At 41.3% G+C, this 23496-nt stretch overlaps 1 protein-coding gene across 1 annotated transcript in view; it reads right to left on the reverse strand.

Moving 5' to 3' along the window:
- The window catches only part of LOC134347076 (E3 ubiquitin-protein ligase UHRF1-like), a 142637-nt gene that overhangs the window by 90205 nt on the left and 28936 nt on the right, over positions 1 to 23496 (reverse strand). The window contains exon 2 of the mRNA XM_063049183.1: positions 6722 to 6976. Coding sequence (XP_062905253.1) covers positions 6722 to 6976 — 255 coding nt within the window. The remainder of the gene's footprint in view (positions 1 to 6721; positions 6977 to 23496) is intronic.

Here is a 23496-nt window from a genome sequence, read left to right on the forward strand (position 1 = left end):
TGGAGGCAGAAACTATAGGGTCTTTTAAGAGACTCCTGGATGGCAACATGGAGCTTAGAAAAATAGAGGCCTATGGGTAAAGCCTAGGTAGCTCTAAGGTAGGGACAAGTTCGGCACAGCTTTGTGACAAACATGTCCCTACCTTAGAGCTACCCAGGGCCTATATGCGCTGTATGTTTTCTGTGTTTCTAACGTTTGACGGCTCTGGGTCTGCACTCGCTGGAATTCAGAAGGATGAGGGGGAATCTCATTGAAACCTTCCAAATGTTGAAAGCCCTAGATAGAGTGGAGGTGGAAAGGATGTTTCTGATGGTGAGAGAATCTAGGACAAGAGGGCACAGCCTCAGGATAGAGGGGCGTCCACTTAAAACAGAGATGCAGAAAAATTTCTTTAGTCAGAGGGTGGTGAATTTGTGGAATTTGTTGCCACATGCAGCTGTGGAGGCCAGGTCATTCGGTGTATTTAAGGCAGAGATTGATAGGTTCTTGATTAGACATGGCATCAAAGGTTACGGGGAGAAGGCGGGAACTGGGGTTGAGGAGGAGATTAGAAAAAAGGATCAGACATGATTGAATGGCGGCGCAGATTTGATGGGCCAGATGACCTAATTCTGCTCCTATGTCTTATGGTCTAAGATGTAACAAAATTTTAAAATAATTAAGTGATCTTTCTGGTAGTGCTCCACAAGATGATATGAACAAGCAAAAATGGCACAGCAGGAACTTTATTACTAGTATGGAAGCTCTTCTATAGGAATACAAGTTGCACACATGGGAGCTTCAAGTGGTAACCACAAACAAGTACAGATATGACCCAGATTCATGCCTTACTTAAAGCCAAGCAAGGTAAGAAGTGTTGCCACAAGTCGAAGATGCATTCCTGAGAAGTTTTTTTTTGGTGTGTGCCTGCATGCGTGCGAGTCTGTGCGTGTGCGTGCGTCTGCGATGATGTCTTTTTTTTTCACAAGGCATGAAGCGAGAGAGAGACTGTGTGGCCACTCCTCACACAGACATTTTTGCAGTATTTCCCCTTTATTTTACGAGGTCAAGTTGCGAACTTGACACTCAACCCAGCAGGGATGGAAAGCGTACTCGGGAGTGGACTCGACTAGTTTCGAACCTGGGAACCTCCACTCCCGGGTCCGGCGCCGATCCCATTGCGCCACCAGCTGGCCCCCCAAGAAGTTTTTGAACAGCCAGGAAGGAACAAATTGATCATTAACATGGGGATAGAGAAAGAGTGTAAAAAATACAGTATGATGGGCATAAGGTGAAGGAACAAATCAAGGACAAAAAAGATCTTAAGAAGAAGAGAATTGCAGTTTGTTTTGGCCTGACTGGAAGTTATAAAGAGAAAGGGTATACAGGGAAAAATAATTAGGCCAAATACCTCTACAAGCCACCACTATTTTCATACTGCTCATGTCTGGACAAAGGGTCATGGCTAAAACATCAACTATCCATTTCCTTCCACAGATGCTGTCTGACCTGCTGAGTTCATCCAGCATCTTGTGTTTGTCTAATAGCCATCCCAGTGAAAACTGTAGTAGAGGAAAAGTACTTTGGATGGCAAAATGGCTTCGAAGTCCTTCCTAGCTCCAAGCCCTTCCAACCTAAGGTTTTTCCTTGCTATTCCAACCTCAATCAAATGCTATCAAAGAAGAAAATATGGTGCAAGTGCATTAAAAATATTAAAGGTTATTTCACACAGTTCCTTTTTCAAAGTAACTCAGAGTCAGCAATTCCATAATTCTATTAAAATACTTCATAAACTAAAGCATGAAAGGCAGCTACGGAACGTTATAGCTTAATTACCCATTCAGCCTTTCCTCAAAGGTTTACCTGATCAATTCTGAACAGCAATACTTGGCTTCATTGGAAGATATAAAATTAACAACCACACTTTTCTGAAAGCAAAACAATTAACCTGAAATTAACTAATCTGAGTTGTCCCTTTCTACGTGGGGTAGATTAGAAATGTTTTTAGGAGACCTTGAAACGGTAAAATTAAATTCATTATAGACCTATATGCTGGAGTACGTTTTGGTCCCCCTTGGAAAACACACACCGAGCTGATTAAAGCAAACGAATTCCACACAGAAAACACTTTCTGAAATTAATGGTACAAATTCATAGAGCTGTAATATTACAAACAATGTGCTAGAGTTCATTCCAGAAATAAAAAAACCAAGGCACCATATTAACTTTTTCAAAGGAATGCTGTTTACATCACACAAAAGTTCAGTATTAAGAAAATGTCATAACTCCAAAAGATGATTTATTTCAATGGTACTAGAATACACAGATTCAAGCTCTCAGGAAATACTGAATAAACTGGAGAATTGGGTGATGACTTAAAGAGTTATCAAAAAGACTTACATATAATGTAGATGCATTATTTCCATTGGCTGATACCAGAACAAGGAACCACGAGATCAAGACAATAATACATCAGTTTGGGAGCACAGAAGAAATAACTTGACTGACAGAATGGCTAGAATGTGGAACTCTAACAAAGGGAGCCAACGTAACAACACAAGTACCAGGGTGGGAAAAGTACATAGGCTGTGTTAATTAGGTTGAGTGAGGCAGCTCATCTGGAGTATAAACATAGTAATACATATGACCAAATGGGCAGTTACTGTGCTATAAATATACTGCAATAGTTTAATAGGGCAGAATAGAAGCTAATCACCATACACTGTCATTAGGATCTCAGATTACTCAGAAACTACACCATAAAAAAAGTTTAAATGTTCACAGTACGTATTCTCTTAAAGCATGTCAGACCATTAAGTTCTAGGCTCTATTCAACATTCCTCTATGCAGTGGTCCAAACAAGACTTCATCTGATCATATCCTTTCACTTAAAAGTCAAATAATGACCTTTTTTTTAAATCCTCAGAAGTTAATATTTTCATACAATGTTTTTGAAAGGGAACTGTTGTGCTGTCTTTTTGGCAGCAAATCTGAAATTAAAATTGCCAGAAAAAAATAACATAAAACACACTGGAAAACTTCAAGCCTTTGAGTAAGTACCACTCAAAATGGCAAAATATTTGAAGTACTAATGCTTGAAAAATCCTGACTGAATTATTAAAATTCTTCCGTATTATTTAAATTCTTAGTGGGGAGCCTCTCCTTACCCTCTTCCCTTCTAGCATCCATAACATATCAGTTGGCCTGCCTCAACTACCAACTACGCAACTTAACCTTAACACAGGAACACAAGAACATACGAGCAGGTTTAGGCCACTCGGCCCCTCAAACCTACCCTTTCATTCAATGTGATCATGGATGACTTTGCCTTTTAATTAACACATTCCTCACTCCTTTATTTTTGTTACAATTCCAGTGTGGACAAAACGATGGGGACAAGATATCAGTTATATATTTCTGAATGTCAAAAGAGCTGCGGATGATGAAAACCTGAAATAAAAATAGAAAATGCAGTTAATACTGAGGTCAGGCTGCATACTGTTTGTGGGAAGAGAAACAAGGCTAAGTTTCATGTTGAAACATTACTCTATTTCTCTCAACACACAACAAAGTTGCTGGTGAACGCAGCAGGCCAGGCAGCATATCTAGGAAGAGGCTCAGTCGACGTTTTGGGCCGAGACCCTTCGTCAGGACTAACTGAAGGAAGAGCTAGTAAGAGATTTGAAAGTGGGAGGGGGAGGGGAGCCAAGAGCTGGACAGGTGATTGGCAAAGGGGATATGAGAGGATCATGGGACAGGAGGCCCAGGAAGAAAGACAAGGGAGGGGGGGGACCCAAAGGATGGGCAAGGGGTATAGTGAGAGGGACAGAGGGAGAAAAAGGAGAGAGAGTAAAAGAATGTGTGTATACAAATAAATAACGGTTGGGATACGAGGGGAGGTGGGGCATTAGCAGAAGTTTGAGAAGTTGATGTTCATGCCATCAGGTTGGAGGCTACCCAGACGGAATATAAGGTGTTGTTCCTCCAACCTGAGTGTGGCTTCATCTTTACAGTAGAGGAGGCCATGGATAGACATGTCAGAATGAGAATGGGACGTGGAATTAAAATGTGTGGCCACTGGGAGATCCTGCTTTCTCTGGCGGACAGAGCGTAGGTGTTCAGCAAAACGATCTCCCAGTCTGCGTCGGGTCTCACCAATCTACAGAAGGCCACATTGGGAGCACTGGACGCAGTACATCACCCCAGCCCACTCACAGGTGAAGTGTCACCTCACCTGGAAGGACTGTCTGGGGCCCTGAATGGTGGTAAGGGAGGAAGTGTAAGGGCATGTGTAGCACTTGTTCCACTTACACGGATAAGTGCCAGGACGGAGATCGGTGGGGAGGGATGGGGGGGACGAATGGACAAGGGAGTCGCGTAGGGAGCCATCCCTGCGGAAAGCGGGGAGTGGGGGGGGGGGGAGATGTGCTTAGTGGTGGGATCCCGTTGGAGGTGGCGGAAGTTACGGAGAATAATATGTTGGACCCGGAGGCTGGTGAGGTGGTAGGTGAGGACAAGGGGAACCCTATTCCTAGTGGGGTGGTGGGAGGATGGTGTGAGAGCACATGTGCGTGAAATGGGGGAGATGCGTTTGAGAGCAGAGTTGATGGTGGAGCAAGGGAAGCCCCTTTCTTTAAAAAAGGAGGACATCTCCCTCGTCCTAGAGTGAAAAGCCTCATCCTGAGAGCAGATGCGGCGGAGACGGAGGAATTGCGAGAAGGGGATGGCATTTTTGCAAGAGACAGGATGAGAAGAGGAATAGTCCAGATAGCTGTGAGAGTCAGTCGGCTTATAGTAGACATCAGTAGATAAGCTGTCTCCAGAGATAGAGACAGAAAAATCTAGAAAGAGGAGGGAGGTGTCGGAAATGGACCAGGTAAACTTGAGGGCAGGGTGAAAGTTGGAGGCAAAGTTAATGAAGTCAACGAGCTCAGCATGCGTGCAGGAAGCAGCACCAATGCAGTCGTCGATGTAGCGAAGGAAAAGTGGGGGACAGATACCAGAGTAGGTTTGGAGCATAGATTGTTCCACAAAGCCAACAAAAAGGCAGGCATAGCTAGGACCCATACGAGTGCCCATAGCTACACCTTTAGTTTGGAGGAAGTGGGAGGAGCCAAAGGAGAAATTATTAAGAGTAAGGACTAATTCCGCTAGACGGAGCAGAGTGGTGGTAGAGGGGAAATGGTTAGGTCTGGAATCCAAAAAGAAGCAGAGAGCTTTGAGACCTTCCTGACGGGAGATGCAAGTATATAGGGATTGGACATCCATGGTGAAAATAAAGCGGTGGGGGCCAGGGAACTTAAAATCATCGAAAAGTTTAAGAGTGTGAGAAGTGTAATGAACATAGGTAGGAAGGGATTGAACAAGGGGGGATAAAACCATGTCAAGGTATGCAGAAATGAGTTCGATGGGGCAGGAGCAAGCTGAGACAATAGGTCTGCCAGGACAGGCAGGTTTGTGGATCTTAGGTAGGAGGTAGAAACGGGAAGTGCAGGGTGTGGGAACAATAAGGTTGGTAGCAGTGGATGGGAGATCCCCTGAGCGGATAAAGTTGGTGATGGTGTGGGAGACAATGGCCTGGTGCTCCTTTGTGGGGCCATGATCAAGGGGTAAATCAGAGGAGGTATCTATCTTCCCACAGACACAATCTGACCTACTATTTCAAGCATTTTCTGTTTTTAAATCCACAGTTCAGAACATCACCAAAAAGAATCTTAAAAACCAAGCATGTTTTTTCAATTACACTTGCATTATTACATTGTAGCAGTTATTATTGATGCATACAGTAGAGAGCTTGTTTCTCATTCTACTCCAGCAGCATGTGACATCAAGAGAGAGCACCAAGTGCTCCTTGGCCTGCTTATACTCAAGCCTGAATGAAGACTCCTTACTACAAAACTTAACTGTAAACCACGGCCCTGGAGCTGCAACAACTTGGGTGCAACTATTTACTTCTGTTTGCACTTGTACGTCCTATTTCCTTGGTTGTTCGATTTCAATTATACAGATCTGGAGTTTAGGAAAGGGCTGCTCTATTGCTTCGTTAATGTAATGTCAAAACATCATGATTTGTCAGTACCAGTAATTTGGGACATACACAAGAAAACAGGCAATTTAATTTTCTATGATATGCAAACACTCCATAATCCACAAATAAAAACAACACCCTCTTCTCAACAACATTCTAATCTTGCACTGTATCTGATGGCCCAGGTTTGGGGCCCTGACCCATGCCCTTGACACACCGCACCAAATCGCTGACACTGACAAATTCCCTGCAGTCAACAATAATCCACCGTCAACAAGGTGATTTGCCCTTCAGTGAAAGTGACTCTCATACAGCATGGATACAGGCACTTGGGGCCAACACGTCCATGCCAAATGTGTTGCCTAGCAAGCTAGTCCCAGCTGCCCACATTTGGCCAATAGCCTTCCAAATCTCTCCTAAATTCTCATCTGGATGGCTTTTAAATGTTGTTAATGTGCCCATCTCAGCCACTACTTTTGTCAGCTCATTCCAAACATCACCACCTTTTACACGAAGAACGGTCTTTGAATTTCCTTTTAAAATCTGTCATCGTTAATCTCCAACCTACGCCGTTTTGCTTTAATCACCCTCTCCACAGCAAAAGGACTATGTGCTTTAACCCAGTCTATGCCCTCAAGATTTTATATACCTCTATCAAGTCACTCCATATGTTCCAGGGAACGTAAGTGCAAAACAACACAGACACATATTTACCTTATATAATCCAAAACCCGGATCTATGAGAAATGATCGAGTTGATGTGCCAGGACGATTTTTCTTGCTGTTTCCTGCACTAGAAGAGGTTTTTTCACACTCACTCTGTGATGAGCTACATCCAGAGTCACTATCTGAGAGCTCAATCTCCTTTTCCTTTTTCTTCACAGTGGAGGAAGCTTGCTGACGGATCAGAAGTTGGATGATATCATTCAGTCCCACGTTGTAATCAAAGAGACTGTGGCCATCTTCTAACTAAAAAATGAACAAAAATGCTTCAGTCAACATTGTTGCAATTACACCATAATTAAATAAAAATCAGGACAGTAATTCTGACATTCAGAAAATTTATACATGACTGCAAGTTGTTTTTCAACTTCAAGTCAAGTTTGTTGTCATTTAACTATATACATGGATAACATATATAACCATATAATGTATATAAAAATTAGACATTTCTTTAAACCAGGGTGTAAAGCACACTAGTATACATAACATACGATTACTTATGAAGGTAAGGATAAAATCTACAGATGAATCACACATAAATGACAAACTAAAATACATTAATATTAAATATTGTAAGGTATGGGACAGATTAATCAGTGACACTCCGAATACAATGTAGCAGGGAGTTCAAAACCTAATGGCCTGGGGGAAGAAGAAACTGTTTCTCATCCTGACCGTCCTCGTTTTTATGCATCACAGTTTCCTGCCTGGTGGAAGAAAATCAAAGAGGATGCTGAATGAATGGGTGGGATCCTTAATAACATTAGCGCTCCTGATAAATTTCCCTGATGGATGGTATGATCCTTTTAGCTGTTCTCACACTCCTTTGTAGGGACTTCTGGTCCAATGCTCAACCTTTTCCATACCAGATGGAGCTGCAACTTGTCAGGACGCTCCCAATGTTGCTCCTGTAAAATGCAGTTCTGATGAGGGGATGGGAGCATTGCTTGCCTCAATCTTCTTAGGAAGTAGAGGCGCTGTTGTGCCTTCTTGTTCCAGTAGGTGACATTAAGGGACCAGGCGAGGTCATCCATGATATTAACTCCTGGGAGTTCATATCCACGTTCAGACTTAGGCTGTTCTTCTCACACCAATTCATCAGCTGCTCCACTTCCCTGCTATACTCCACCCAGTCATTCTTGATATGGCTAACCACTGGCGTGTCACCTGCAAATTTGATGACAAGGTTTGAGCTGGATCCTGCAACACAGTCATGGTCAGCAGTGTGAACAGCAGCAGACTGAGCACACAGCCTTGGGGAGCACGAGTGCTCAGCGTAACGGGAGGAGAGATGCTGATGGCCAGACAGACCAGCTTTGGCCTCATGTTATTAAGTCCAGTATCCAATTGCAGAGGCAGGTGTTGAGACCCAGCGAGGACAGTTTCACCACCAGTTTCTGGGGTCTGATGGTGTTGAATGCTGAACAAGTTTATAACCAGCAGCCTTCAAAGTAATTTTATTATCAAAGAACATATATGTCACCATAAACTACCTTGAGATTCACTTTCTTGCAGGCATTCATAGTAAATACAAGAAACACAACAGAATCAATGAAAGACCAAACCCAACAGTTTGAGAAAGACATAAATGTCAAATAGATGGATCTCCTATATTCTAATTCACAACTGAGAAGGTACTTTTCTTTTCACAACTACAAGCTTGTCTTATTCCACACTCCCAAGTACTGTATTTTCATCACTAGCCAAACAGGCACACCATTTTTTTTTTATATAAAGAGTTTCAAATGGCAATCAGGGATGACTTGAGTGAGATACAAGGTTGTTAACAACAAAAAAACTGAGTGATATCAAATGTAAAAGTTCCATAGTAAAACAAATAAAAATTTAATTTAGATTCACTTTCAAGGACTCTTCATCTTAAGTTCCCGATATTTATTATTATTTTGTTTGTTTTTTCTGTTTCATTTTCACAACTTGTTTTTCGCATTGTTTGTCCATCTTGCGTGCAGTTTTTCATTGATTATTTTGTGTTTCTCTGCATTTACTGTGAATGCCCACAAGAAAAATCTCAGGGTCATATATGGTGACATATATGTACTTCGATAATAAATATACTTTGAACTTTGACAATATGCCAGATTGCAACCAGTTCAATGATTCAGTCTGTTCCAATGCTCTTACACACCATCTTCCCCACAATTTTACTTCATTTGCTTCAAATTGTCAAGCCGTCTAAACTAAAGAGGTTGAAACTGAAAGCTGTAATATACTGGAAAAAATACCAAATATTAAACTGATCACATTGATGTCACATTTGTAACCCTAACAGGTACAAGCAAACCACACACTGACTCCTGAAATTCATGTACTCGAGTAAACGCTGATGTACAGGTATACTGTTGTCACATAAACTTGGGACACTTTCACGTGCTCTATCTATTCATTTTCTTTGTTGCATGCAGTCACTTGGAACATTCCTTGCTCTGCAAACCCATGAGGCACCTTAAGTCAAAGTATTAATAATTAATCCCTTTGAGGGATTAATAATTAATTATTCCTCCATTCTACAAGTCCAAAACACACAAGAACACACCCACGGTATTGCCACATTTCCCTTTGATTTTTATATTAAGCACAGGCATTTGTCAGAGCTAAAAATAATCATAATTATAAAAAGTGTTAGTCAGGACAGTAATTTAGAAAGAGAACAGTCTGCCACAAGTTTATTCTCAGAATCAAGTTTAAAGTCACCGGCATACGCCATGAAATTTGTTGTTATGCAGCAGTACATTGCAATTCATAACAATAAAAACTGTGAATTACAGTAAAGATATATAGATAGATAGAAAGTAAGTAGTGCAAAAAAGTAGTGAGGTATTGTTCATGGGTTCAAGGTCCATTCAGTAACCTGATGGCAGAAAGGAAGAAGTTCTTCCTGAATCATTGACTGTGTGCCTTCAGGCTCCTGTACCTCCTTCTTGATAGTAGCAATGAGAAGGCGGCATTGAGAAATGGCTAAATAATGATTCATTTCTGATGCAGATACGAAAATATTTCATAAAACATAGTCTACTGCTTAATCGCAGCTAACTAAGAACATCCCAATAATCTTGGTCACAAAAGTTTCAGCCTTCCCCAATAATCCTTTCAAAGTTTAAATGCACAACTGTGGCAAAACTGTACCCGTAAGAACTTGTGTACCACATGGTCTAACAATGATAGATTAACATACTGTTGTTAGTGAAACTTTACTACATTGAAATTTTACCACTTTCAAACAAAACGGATGTTTCATTTCAGCTCCACTTCCGTTAATTGCCTCAGTGATGAGCAATGCTAAAGCTCGTTCCTTAGTCAATTGCTGCTTTAAGTCAAGCAGAAAGACCTGAGAAGAGAATTATTAAAAACATTTGTGAACAATACGCTGTATATTCTATCACATGATTGGATTCCAGTTTCTCTCATTACTGCCAAACTTAAAAACAAAATCTGAATGGATCCGATGAAAAGTTGCATCAAACTTCTACCCAAAATGAGGAAATATATCCCACAGATCATAGTTAAGAGACAAAATTAAAATATAACTGGAGGTGGATAGTTGGATATCAGTGTTGCTTAGCAGAGCTGTCTCACATAGCCATTGCAGTGAACAGACTCCATAAAGTTTATTTAATCTTTGTTCCTTCCAATAAAGGCCTTTCATAAAAGGTATCGATCCCTTTCTAAGGTTACAGCCTGACAACTGGTGGGGAGGCTTCAATATTTTCCAGACTTGCTGCATTTAAAGGAAGGCCTGAGGAATGACTAATTGCCTCAAGCAGAAGCAAGCCTCGTGCAGCATTGATATAAGATGTAAGAGCAGAATTAGACAACTCGGCCCATCAAGTCTGCTCCACCATTTCATCATGGCTGATCCATTTTTCTTCTCAGCCCACCCGTGTCCCTTCATGTCCTGACAAATCAAGAATCTATCAATTTCCGTCTTAAATGTACCTAAAGATTTCACCTCCACAGCTACCTGTGGCAACAAAATCCACAGATTCGTTACTCTTTGGCTAAAGAAATTCCTCATCTCTGTTCTAAAAGGACGACCCTCTATTCTGAGGCGGTGTCCTCTGGTCTTAGAGACACTCACACCATAGGAAATGTCTTCTCCACATCCACTCTCTCGAGGCCTTTCTCCATTTGATAGGTTTCAATTAGGTTACCCCTCATTCTTCTATATTCCAGAGAACAAAGACCCAGAGTCATCAAACAGTTTTCATTTTACAAGCTGGTTAATCCTCGAATCATTTTTGTGAACCTCTTTGGAAACCTCTCCAGTTTCAGTACATCCTTTCTAAGATAAAGAGCCCAAAACTGCTCACAATACTCCAAATGAAGCCTAGAAATGAATGCCAACATTGCAGTTGCCTTCCTCACCAGACTCAACCTGCAAATTAACCTTTAAGGAATCTGCACAAGGACTCCAAGATCCTCTTGCGCCTCCGGTTTTTGTATTTTCTCTCCATTTAGAAAATAGTCAACCCTTTCACTTCTTCTACCAAAGTGCATGACCATACACTTCCCAACAATGTATTCCATCTGCCACTTCCTTGCCCATTCTCCTAATCTGCCCAAGTCCTTCTGTAGCCTATTTCCTTAAATCCACCTGCCCCTCCACCTATCTTCGTATCGTCTGCAAACTTTGCCTCAAAGCCATCAATTCCACCGTCCAAATCATTGACATGTAACATAAAAAGAACTGGTCCCAACATAGACCCCTGTGGAACACCAGTAGTCACCAGCAACCAAGCAGAAAAGACTCCTTTTATTCCCACTCTTTGCCTCCTGCCAATCGGCTTTATCCATGCTTGAATCTCTCCTGTAATACCATGGGCTCGTAGCTTGTAAAACAGCTTCATGTGTAGCAACTTGTCAAAGGCCTTCAGAAAATCCAAGTGCACAGTATCAACCAAATTTCCTTTGTCTACCCTGCTTGTTATTTCTTCAAAGAATTCCAGCAAATTTGTAAGACTAGATTTTCCCTTGAGGAAACCATGCTGACTGCAGCCTATTTTATCATGTGCCTCAAAGTATCCCGAAACCACATCCTTAACAATCAACCCCAATGTCTTTCCAACCACTAAGGTCAGACTAACCTATAATTTCCTGTCTTCTGCCTCTCTCCCTTCTTGAAGAGTGGAATGACATTTGCAATTTTCCAGTCTTCCAGAACCATTACAGAATCTAGTGATTCTTGAAAGATCTAATGCCTCTACAATCTCTTCAACCACCTCTTTCAGAACCCTGGGGTGTAAACCAGCTGGTCCAGATGGCTTATCTACCTTCAGACCTTTCAGTTTCCTAAGAACCTTCTCTCTAGTTATAGCAATTTCACACATTTCATATCCCCTGACGCCTGGAACTTACACCATTTTGCTGGTGTCTTCCACAGTGAAGACTGATGCAAAAAACGTATTTAGTTCATCTGCCGTTTGCTTGTCCCCCATTACTACCTCTCCAGTATTGTTTTCCAACAGTACGATATTTGCTCTTGCCTCCCTTTATATGCACTATATCTGAAGAAACTTCATTTTCTATCTTTACCTCCTTAATGATTTTTTAGTTACCTTCTGTTGGTATTTAAATGCATCCCAATCCTCTAACTTCCCACTCAATTTTGATCCATTATATGCCCTCTCTTTGGCTTTTATGTTGGTGTTGACTGTGTCATCTTACCTTTAAGATTACTTCTTCCTCGTTAGGATGTATATACCCTGTGCTTTCTGTACTGCTTCCAGAAATTCCAGCCATTGCTGCTCTATCATCATCCTTGCCAGTGTTCTTTTCCAATCACTTCTGGTCTACCTCCTCTCTCATGCCTCTGTAATTCCCTTTACTCCACTGTAATACTGATACATCTGACCTTAGCTTCTTCTTCTGAAATTTTAGGGTGAATTAGATCATATTTTGACCACTTTCTCTTCAGGGTTCTTTTACCTTAAACTCCCTAATCCAGTTCATGGCACAACACCTAATTCAGAACAGCTGATCCCCTAGCAGGCTGAACTATGACCAGCTCTAACAAGCTATCTCGTAGGCACTCTAGAAACTCCCCCTCTCAGAATACCCCACTAATCTGATTTTCCCAGTCTACCTACATATTGAAATCCCCCATGACTATTACAACATGCCCCTTTTGGCATGCATTTTCTATCTCCCATTGTAATATATAGACCACATCCTCACTACTGTTTGGGTGTCTGTATTCAGGGCCTTTTTACCCTTGCAGTTCCTTAGCTTTTCGACAATGATTCAACACCTTCCGACCCTATGTCATTTCTTTCTAATAATTGAATTTAATATTTACCAACGGAGCCACACCACCCCCTCTGCCTTCCTGCTTGTCCTCTCTATACAATGTGTATCCTCGGACATTAAGCACCCAGCTATAATTTTCCTTCAGCCATGATTCAGTGATGCCTACTACATCATATATGCCAATCTAAACTGTGCTACAAGTTCAGCAACCTTATTCCGTATACTGTTTGCATTCAAATCTAGCACCTTCAGTGCTACATTCACATTTTGATTTTTTTTCCTGCCTTTTACGTTGCAACTCATTCTGTTGACTGCAATTTTGCCCCATCAACCTCCAGTTGCTGGGAATCTCACGACACATTGCCTCTGCAAGCCAGCTAGCTACCTCATCTTCAACACTATTGCTCCAGTTCCCATCTCGCTCCCAAAGTAGTTTAAACCCACACGAACAACTCTAGCCAACGTGCCCACAAGGATATTGGATTCCTTTGAGTTCAGGTGTAACCCATCCCTTTTGTACAGGTCATACCTTCCCCAGAAGAGATCCCAATAATCCATAAACCTGAAACACTGTCCCCTCCCTACACCAGTTCCTCAGCCATGCATTCACCTGCCAAATTCACCCTATTCTTACCCTCACTGACATGTGGCACCAGCAGCAATCCAGAGATTACTACCTTGAAGGCCCTGTTTCTCAGCTTTCTACCTTGCTCCCTAAAATCTCTCTTCAGGACCTCCTCACCTTGTCTATCAATGTCATTGGTGCCAATATGTACCAAGATTTTTGGCTGCTCACCCTCACCCTTCAGAATGCCATGGACAAAATCCGATACATCTCTAATCCTGGCACCAAGGAGGCAACATATCATCTGGGTGCCTCTACTGCACCCACAGAACCTCATCTCTGTTCCTCTGACTAAAGAATCTCCTATTAACATTGTAGTCCTCGCTCTGCCTTTCTGAGCCACAGCACCAGGCTCAGTGTCAGAGACCCAGTCACTGTGGCTCCGCCCAGTAGGTCGTCCCCCTCAACAGTATCTAAAGTTATATACTTACTATTGAGGGAAACAGCCACAGGTGTACTCTGCACTAGCTGTACATGTCCCCTCCTTCTCCTGACAGTCACCTGGCTACCTGAATTCTCCAACCTAAGGGTGACTACCTCCCTATAGCTCCTGTCTATCTCCTCCTCATTCTCCCGTATGAGTTGAAAGTCATCAAGTTGCAGCTCCATTGCTTAATATGTTCTCTCAGGACCTGTCACTCAGAACACCTGGTGCAGATGTCCTTATCTGGGAGACTGGAGGTCTCCCACTCTTCCCACCCACAGTACAAAATACTGCTCCCATAGCCATTCTCACTACACTATGCACTAATAGATAAGGAATGAACAAATAAGAACACAATGAGTTGTGCACCTCCAGAATAATTGTGAAGAATAAAGTATTTAGTTGCTTTGTTTTATTCGCCACCAGCAAGCAGTCACTGAGCTTCACCAGCACCATCTTAAACCGAAACTAAATTCAAACTTCAAAGTACATTTATTATCAAAGTGTGTATATATTATTTGTCTCCTAACAGACAGCCACAAATCAAAGAAACCCAAAAGAACCCATTCAAAAAAACCATCAAACACTCAAGGTGCAGAAAGAGAACAAAACAAATCAAGCATATTAGATTATGAAGACACGAAGTCCTCTTTTATTGTCATTTAGTAATGCATGCATTAGGAAATCATACATTATTTCCTCCAATGTGATATCACAAAACACAGGACAGACCAAGACTGAAAAAACCACATAATTATAACATATAGTTACAAACAGTGCAACAATACCATAACTTAATGAAGAAGTCCATGAGCACAGTAAAGTTCAAAGTTTCTCAAATGTCCCGCATCTCACACAGACGGGAGAAGGAAGAAAAACTCTCCCTGCCATGCTGACCACAATCCGACTCTGAGTCATCCGAAAACTTCAAGCTCTGATCAGCTTTCCGACACCAAGTACTGAGCGCCATCTCTGTCCGAACGATTCGACCTCCTTCTCGGTTGCCAAAAGCAGGCAAGGCCAGGGGATTTTGAGGCCTACCCTCCGAAAGATTCCTGACCACACAGAAATGACAGCAGCGAACAGGCGTTTCAAAAATTTCTCCAGATGTTCCTCTGTGCTTTCACATCCATTCTCCATCAAAGCAGAATTGTCCACGGCCCTTATTTAACAGATACAATATCATTTTTCACTGGAGGGCTGTGCACACGCAGGCACGCCGCCATCTTCTCCTGCCTTGAAAGGTATAGCGTTCAGAACTGAAGTCCATAAGAATCTGTCCACAGACACAAAGCCACAGCCTCAGTTCCGTGCAAAGCTGAGTAAACATGACGGAGTAGCGAGCTCAACCAGCCCATCCACTGCCTCCAGCACTGACAGTCTGACCTTTTCAACCTCGCCCAGTGCTTAAATTGTTGCCCAAACATCAGGTTCTGTCGTTTCAATACACCCAGGGGCCTGGACTTCACTGCCTCGATTTGGCCTGTACCCAACCTTTCCAATTCAGCCAGCAGCAGAAGACCCAGGTTAACTGTCCTTATCTGCAGCCATGCAAATTGTATTCCCCCACCAACAGCAGGCAGTGACATTAACCGATTCAGCATAAGCTTGAAATTAAACTGCTCTCTGTATAGCCACTCACACAACCACTGGGGGGAAACCCACACTTTCGTAGCCATCGGCAGTACATGCAGATGGGATCTGACCCTTCATTTCCTCAGTATAGATTATTTAGTTGTCTTTGACTCATATACAGACCTGGAGATTTGGTAACTGGTTTATTTTCATCACATATACTAATATACAACAGAAAAGTTTAGTGTGCCATCCCAACAGATTATTCCAGAAATAAGTACACCAAGGTAGGACAAAAGAAAATCACAATGCTGAAGATAGTGCTACAGTTACATCGAAAATGCAGTGCAGGTAGACATATAAAGTACAAGGGCCATGACTAGTATCTGATAGATCAAGGACTCATCTTTTATCAGACAAGAAACCCACAGAACAAGGACAGTCAATTGTCTGTTATGTTACAACTTAACATTGGATGTACATCTTTAAAAGAAAAGGATTGCAAAACCAGGGGACCTAAGCTGCCTAGGGCTCTGCTGGCAGCATTAAAGGGGTATATTTGTTACCCCTGGTTTCAATAAATATCCACAATTGATTCAGACCTCAGAGGCCAGTCTGCATCACTTCCCTTCTATCAGTCTGGGCTTCCAGTCACATATAGGCAATATCAAAGCACATTAGATATAAAGGAGAAGTTGGGTTGCTTTCTTTGGGAGCACTGGAGGATAAGGGATGCCCTGATAGCGGTTTATAAAATCATGAGAGGCATAGAAAGGGTAGACAGAATCTTTCTGCCCCAAGGGCAGAAATGATAAATACAAATGGACATGCATTTACGGTGAGGGGGGAAAGGTTGAAAAGGTGAGATGCGGATAGCTTGTTTTACAGAGAGTAGGTGCCAGGAATGTGCTGCTGAGGTGGTGGCAGAAGCAAACACATTAGTAGAACATAAATGGACACATGAATATCAAGTCGTCACTTTTTATTGTCATTTCGACCATAACTGCTGGTACAGTACAAAGTAAAAACAAGACAATGTTTTTCAGGACCATGGTGCTACATGAAATAATACAAAAACTACACTGAACTACGTAAGACAACACAAAAACTACACTAGACTACAGACCTACCCAGGACTGCATAAAGTGCACAAAACAATGCAGGCATTACAATAAATAATAAGCAAGACAATAGGCACAGTAGAGGGCAGTAGGTTGGTGTCAGTCCAGGCTCTGGATATTGAGGAGTCTGATGACTTGGGGGAAGAAACTGTTACACAGTCTGGTTGCAAGAGCAAGGAATAGAAGAATATGGATCATGTACAAGCAGAAGAGATTTAGTTGAATTTGACATTGTGTTCCGCAGCCTGTTCCTGTACTGTACTCTATGACCTATATTACCAATAAACTTGGCGTGGATGAACTTACTCCTTCTGTTGCTGGGACACGGCCCTTGGGTTTGCTCCTGCTGGGTATTAACTTCAAGTAATTTCAGTCGAACATTGCAGCATTGAATTTTCACCATAGGAGTCCACAGAACGTATGCTAGATTGACAAATGGAGCTGGTCAAGAAAAAATGTTTATAACACAAATGCAGCCAAGAAGATTGTCTTGGAAGCAAGTAATTGGGAACACCCACAGCAATTAAGTGTGCAGGTTGCTTAAATCAGCAGTACAAAAACAGTTCCCTTTCACTGAAGATTACACTGTGGAACCATTTTCACAATATTAAACGGCATTACACAAGCAAATTTTTTATTAAAAACTTAATCAGAAAATAGTCCAGGAAGAAATAAGGAAATATTAGTCCTTGTCCATTCGTTCCTCCCTAATAATCTGACATCTGGCACATACCCCTGCAAGCAACAGATACACTACACTTACCCATTAACCTCCTCCCTTACCCCCATTCAGGGCCCCAAACAATCCTTCCAGATGAGGCAACTTCACAGGTTATTGTATCCAGTGACCCTGAAGCAGCCTCCTCTACAAGTGAGACCTGATGTAAACTGCGAGAAATTCCCGGAGGCCAACCATTTTAATTCCTAAGCCCGTTAACATTCCAGCATGTTGGTCCATGACCCCCTCTTTTGCCACAATGAGGCCACTCTCAGGGTGGAGGGGTAACACCTCATATTCTGTCTTGGTCACCTCCAACCTGGGCATCGACTTCTGCTCCCAGTAAAAAAAATTCCCACCCCTTCTCTTTTCTTCTATTCCCCATTCGAGCCTCTTCCCTCATCTCCTCACCTGCCTACCACCTTTCCTTGTGCTCCTCTTTCTTTTCTTTCCTTTCTCCCATGGTCCACTTTCTTCTCTTATCAGATTCCTTCCTCTCCAGCTCTTTACCTTTCCCACCCATCTAGCTTCACCTATCACCATCTAGTGGAATTCAATCAGTAAGGATTCATAACATCTACTCCCTGTTGATAATCAACACAAGTGCACGCTTTGCCCACTGTTCTACTCTTTCTACACCTACAACTGCATGGCTAGGCACAGCTCAAATGGAATCTATAAATTAGCCAATGACACAACCAATTTAAGATGGTGACAAGGAAGCATACAGGAGCAAGGTAGATCAGCTGGTTGAGTGGTGGTGCAACAACAACCTTGCACTCAATGTCAGTATGACCAAGGATCAGATTGTGCACTTCAGGAAGGCGAAGTCGAGGGAACACTGTTACCCATTTAACATTTCAGTAATATTTGAGGAATCTTGCATATACAGTGCCTATAAAAATATTCACCCCTCCCCCGCTTTGGGTGGGGGGGGGTGTTGTTTTACAACACTGAATCACCTTTGACTGATCAACAGAAAACAGCTCTCTACAAAGTGATCTAAATTAATCACAAATATAAAACACAAAATAATTGTCTGCATAAATATTCACCATTCCCCCCCCCCCATTTAATATGACATACCAAATTATCATCAGTGCTGCCAACTGGTTTTAGAAGTCACATATTTAGTTAAATGGAGATCACCTGTGTGCAGTCAGGGTGTTTCAACTGATAGTGGTAAAAATACACCAATATCTGGAAGGTCCAACTGCTGGTGAGTCAGTATCCTGGCAAAGACTATATCATGACGACAAAAGAACACTCCAAGCAACTCCGCAATAAAGTCAGGAGACGGATACAAGAAAAATTTGAAGTCACTGGATATACCTTGGAGTACCGTTAAGTCAATCATCAAGAAATGAAAATAGGGCAGAGCTGTAAATCTGCCTACAGCAGGCCGTTCTGAAAAACTGAGTGACTGTGCAAGAAGGGGACTAGTGCAGGAGGCCATCAAGAGATTCATAACAACTCTAGGGGCTTCAGTGACTAAGATGGGAGAGATTGCACAAGTGAGAGAGTGACCGAGTCCAGACTTTAATCCATTGAGAATTTGTGGCTGAACTTGGAAAAAGGCTGTTCACTCACAATCCCCATGCAATCTTGACAGAGCTTGAGCAGTTTTATAAAGAAGAATGGAGAAAAATTGCAGTGTTCAGATGTGCAAAGCTGATAGAGACCTATCCACACAGACTCAAGGTTGTAATTGCTGCCAAAAGTGCATCTACTAAATACTGACTTGAAAGAGGTGAGTAATTATACAATCAAGTATTGTGTTTAATAATTGTAATAAATTTAAACCAATTTGTAGCAATTTGTTTTCACTTTGACATGAAAGCATCTTTTCTGTTGATCAGCGTCAAAAAAGCCAAATTAAATCCACTGTGGATCAACGTTGTAAAACAATAAAACATGAAAACTTCCAAAGGGGGTGGGAGGTGTGAATACTTTTTTTATAGGCACTGTATCCGCAGTGTTTCTGTTCACGAAAATAATCACCATCGAAAATAAAGTAGAAATAATAAAGCGATCGGAAAGAGGTGAAACGCCATCGGTCATTGGAAAAGCGTTAGGTTACATTCGGTCAACGATCGGAACAATTTTAAAGGATAAAGTGAGAAAAGCCCTGCCCCGATTAAAGCTACAATTATTTTTTAAGCAACGCAGTGGTTTAATTATCCGGTTTTGGGGTTTTGGGTTTTTGATTCTTCACATCAACCCAGCCGGGATGGAGGGTGCTTGGGAGCAGTCTGTCACTGGATCGAACTCGGGAATTTCCGCTCCCAAGCCCGGCGCTGAAACATTCATTTCTTAAGTGTTTTATAAGCATAGAAAGGTAAAATATATACTATATACTAAAACAAATGTTTGACTAACTGATACTAAATAATACCGGATGTACCTGTTCCGACTTACTTAGTAAGATAACTTCCCGATCCACGATAACCTACGCACATCCTCCCATATACTTTAAATCATTTCGAGATTACTTATAATACCTAATACAATGTAAATGCTATGTAAAATTGTTGTTATACTGCATTGTTTAGGGAATAATGACAAGAAAAAAGTCTGTACATGTTCGAACAACAAGTGCTGAAAGAGCACTTCCGGGTTTTCTCGATTCGCGGTTGGTTGAATTCGTGCACGCGGAACTCACGGATAAGGAGGGCCAACTGTACTGCCTGATTAAGCATTCTTGATCTTTTAAATAATTCATTATGGGTTATATGCATAAACACATGAATTGCATACGTCATCACAACACTGCCACGTGATACGTGCACTCCTCACTTAAAGTAAACACAAAGTCAGACTCACATTTTGGACTCCCGTGTCTTCCATTGAATTAGTTTAATGTTTTTGAAGTTACAAAACATAAGAGTGACAACGTGCTGTTTTTAAAATGAACCCAAGATAGCTGCCAACCTGTTGAAGTTCAGCAAATCATTCGAACTAAAGAAAAGCAATGACGAACTGAGAGTAACAAACACAACCCTACACATGCAAAGACTGTTGAGTTTTTTTAAAAAAAGGCAGTAAACAGAAGAAATGAAGGTTCATAAACAGTGAGTACCAGGTGATAATTTAAAAAAAGCAAAAATGGTTGGCTAGGGAAGATAGACACCTTTGATTACACAACAGGTAAGTAGATTTTATATACTAAGCAAATTGAACAGTTATTTGAAGCAAATGAAATAGCCAATGATAAACATTTAACAATTTTGCTGAGTGCATTGGATTTAAAGGCATACAGTTTGCTTCAAAGCTTGACTGCTCCAACCAAACCAGCAGGAATGAGCTTTGGTGATATTATCAAGGTAATGCAGGAACATTTAGAACCAAAGCCATTGTTGATTGCAGAATTTAGGTTTCATAAGTGGAATCATACATGGCTGAATTGAAGAGATTGTCTGAGCATTTTCAGTTTGGTAATGGGCTTAATGATACACCGAGAGATCATTTCATTTATGGAACCTTACAACAGAGCATTCAAAAATGGCTTCTAATGGAAGCACAACTTACATTTAAAAGAGAAGTTGAAATTGCTATATCAATGGAAACAGCAGGCAGAGACACCAATGAGTTACAATCAGGAATGAAAGCAAGCATGAAAAAAATTGCAAAGTCTAAACAGAAACCAGTCTAGCAAACAAACTGTGTTACTGTTATGGCAGAAGCTCACATACATCAGACAAATGCAGGTTTAAAGGCAAAACGTGCAGAAAGGCAACAAAATAGAACACATCCAAAGAGCATGCAGGGCAGACAAAAATAAATTGACTACACAAGAAAGAGAAAAGACTAAAAAGTCAAGTTGCAGTTTCAAAAAGAGCACCAATTTACACACTGTTGCTGAAATATCTGATAAAGATAAAACTGATACAGGATTGTGTAGCCTTGAGATTTACAGAGTGAAAATTAACAATAGACAAGCAATATGGGCTACACCAGAAGTGAACTGTAGTTAATTTAAATGAAATTGGACTCTAGTTCAGTTGTTTCAATCTTTCCACAAAATGAGCTTGAACAGCATTTCAAAGATACCAAACTACAGCCAACTTATACTGGAGAAAAGATAACTCCTGTTGGAATGATGTTTGTGACAGTGAAATACAAAACCAGCAAGCCCATTGAGCTTGTATCTGGTAAAAACAGAAGGACCAACATTGTGCAGGCATGGTTGGCTGAGACAACTACATCTTGATTGAAGATCTATCCACCACTTGCATGCCACATCCCCTGCAATGAAATGAGCTGAAAGCGAATTAAGAAAGGTACTGGTTGGAAAGTGTATTGGACCAAGGACCATGCTGCTCAGACGAATTGTGACAAAAGCAGTAGTCTGACTACGACAGCTTTTGTACACAACATCTAAGAAAACTTCTGATATGCTAATCAAGCAGTTACTTGCAAAATGTGGCTTAGTTTTAAGCTGGAAGAGAGATGAAGGGACTTCAGGAAAGCGGCACGCATTCAGCTTTTGCGAGTATGAAGAACCAAAATCTACTATGCTTGCATTAAGGTTATTGAATGAACTTCAAGTGGAAGACCAAATGCTGCTTGCAAAGACCAAGCTCAGCTGAATGAATGGGCCAAGAAGAAAGGAGTCAATGGAAATATAAAAACAGAGGATTTGTCGGATAATATTGTGGATGTGGAAACCAAGAGGAGATCAGATTGTAAAGGCAGCAATAGAAGGATTAATAAGAGAATACGCCAGTGAACGTTTGTAAATGAACCTACCCAAGATCAACATGCACAAATTATAAAAAGGAAGAAGGAAGGTGGGTATCACTGATAAAAACCACTTCCTGCAGTCTCAGAGTCAACTCCTACAACCACCTCAGAAGAGGCCCCAGAACCTGAGATTGTTTCACAACCACAAGTTTCACCTACCAAGCAGTGATCGCCCTTGTCAGGAAAGACATTATCCCACAAGAGTAAAAAAGCCTCCACAACGATTAAATCTTTAGGCCTGAATGGGACAATTTTAAAAACTGATTCTGCTGTGGACGGCTATATAGCAATTGCATTAGAGTAATATAGTATATATAGTTGTGTATATAGTTGAGATGCATTCCCTATGAGTTGGAGTTTAATAACTAAGCAGGGAGGAGTGTTTGTATTTAATATTTCAGTAACATTTGAGTAATATTAAACTATATTATATATTTTAAAAGTTTGATTAATCATTCTTGTTTAAATAATTCATTATGAGTTATATGTATAAATACATGAATTGCACGTGTCATCATGCCACCACATGATACGTGCGTACCTCACTTAAAGTAAACACGAATTTAGCCACATTTCAAACTCCCATGACTTCCACTGAATTAGTTTAATGGTTCAAAGTTAAAAAACAACACATACATCAGTCTTCATCCAAGGATCAGCAGTGAAAAGGGTGAGCTATTTCAAGTTCTTGGATGTCAACAACTCTGAAGATCTATCCTGGGCCTGACATATTGATACAATTACGAAAAAGGCATGACAGCAGCTATATATCATTTGAAGTTTGAGGAGACTTGGTATGACACCAAAGGCTCTCGCAAATTACTACAGATGTACCGTGGAGAGCATTCTAACTGGTTGCATCACCACTTGATATGGAGGGGCGACTGCACAGGATCGGAAAAAGCTGCAGAAAGATGCAAGCTTAGCCAGTTCCATCATAAGCACCATTTCCCCAACATCGAGAACATCTTCAGAAGGCAATGCCTCAAAAAGGTGACATCTATTATTAAGAACCCCATCATCCAGGCTATGACCTCTTCTCACCCTAACCCTACCATCAAGGAGGAGGTACAGATGCAGCCATTCAGCATGTTAGATTTTCATCAGCGATCATCTTGGCAAACTCATCAATGAATTTCTCTTCTGCTTCATCAGCAGATGCTTTATCAAAACACAGTTAAAATTTTGTGAATATTCACAATTACCTTCAATTTTCAGTTCATCGGAATAGATCTTTGCTTGTTTCATTATCAGCATACTGTTAAGCATCATATACTCACTCCGACACTGACAAAT

This window comes from Mobula hypostoma, chromosome 5, assembly GCF_963921235.1.
Source record: "Mobula hypostoma chromosome 5, sMobHyp1.1, whole genome shotgun sequence".
Lineage (NCBI taxonomy): Eukaryota > Metazoa > Chordata > Chondrichthyes > Myliobatiformes > Myliobatidae > Mobula > Mobula hypostoma.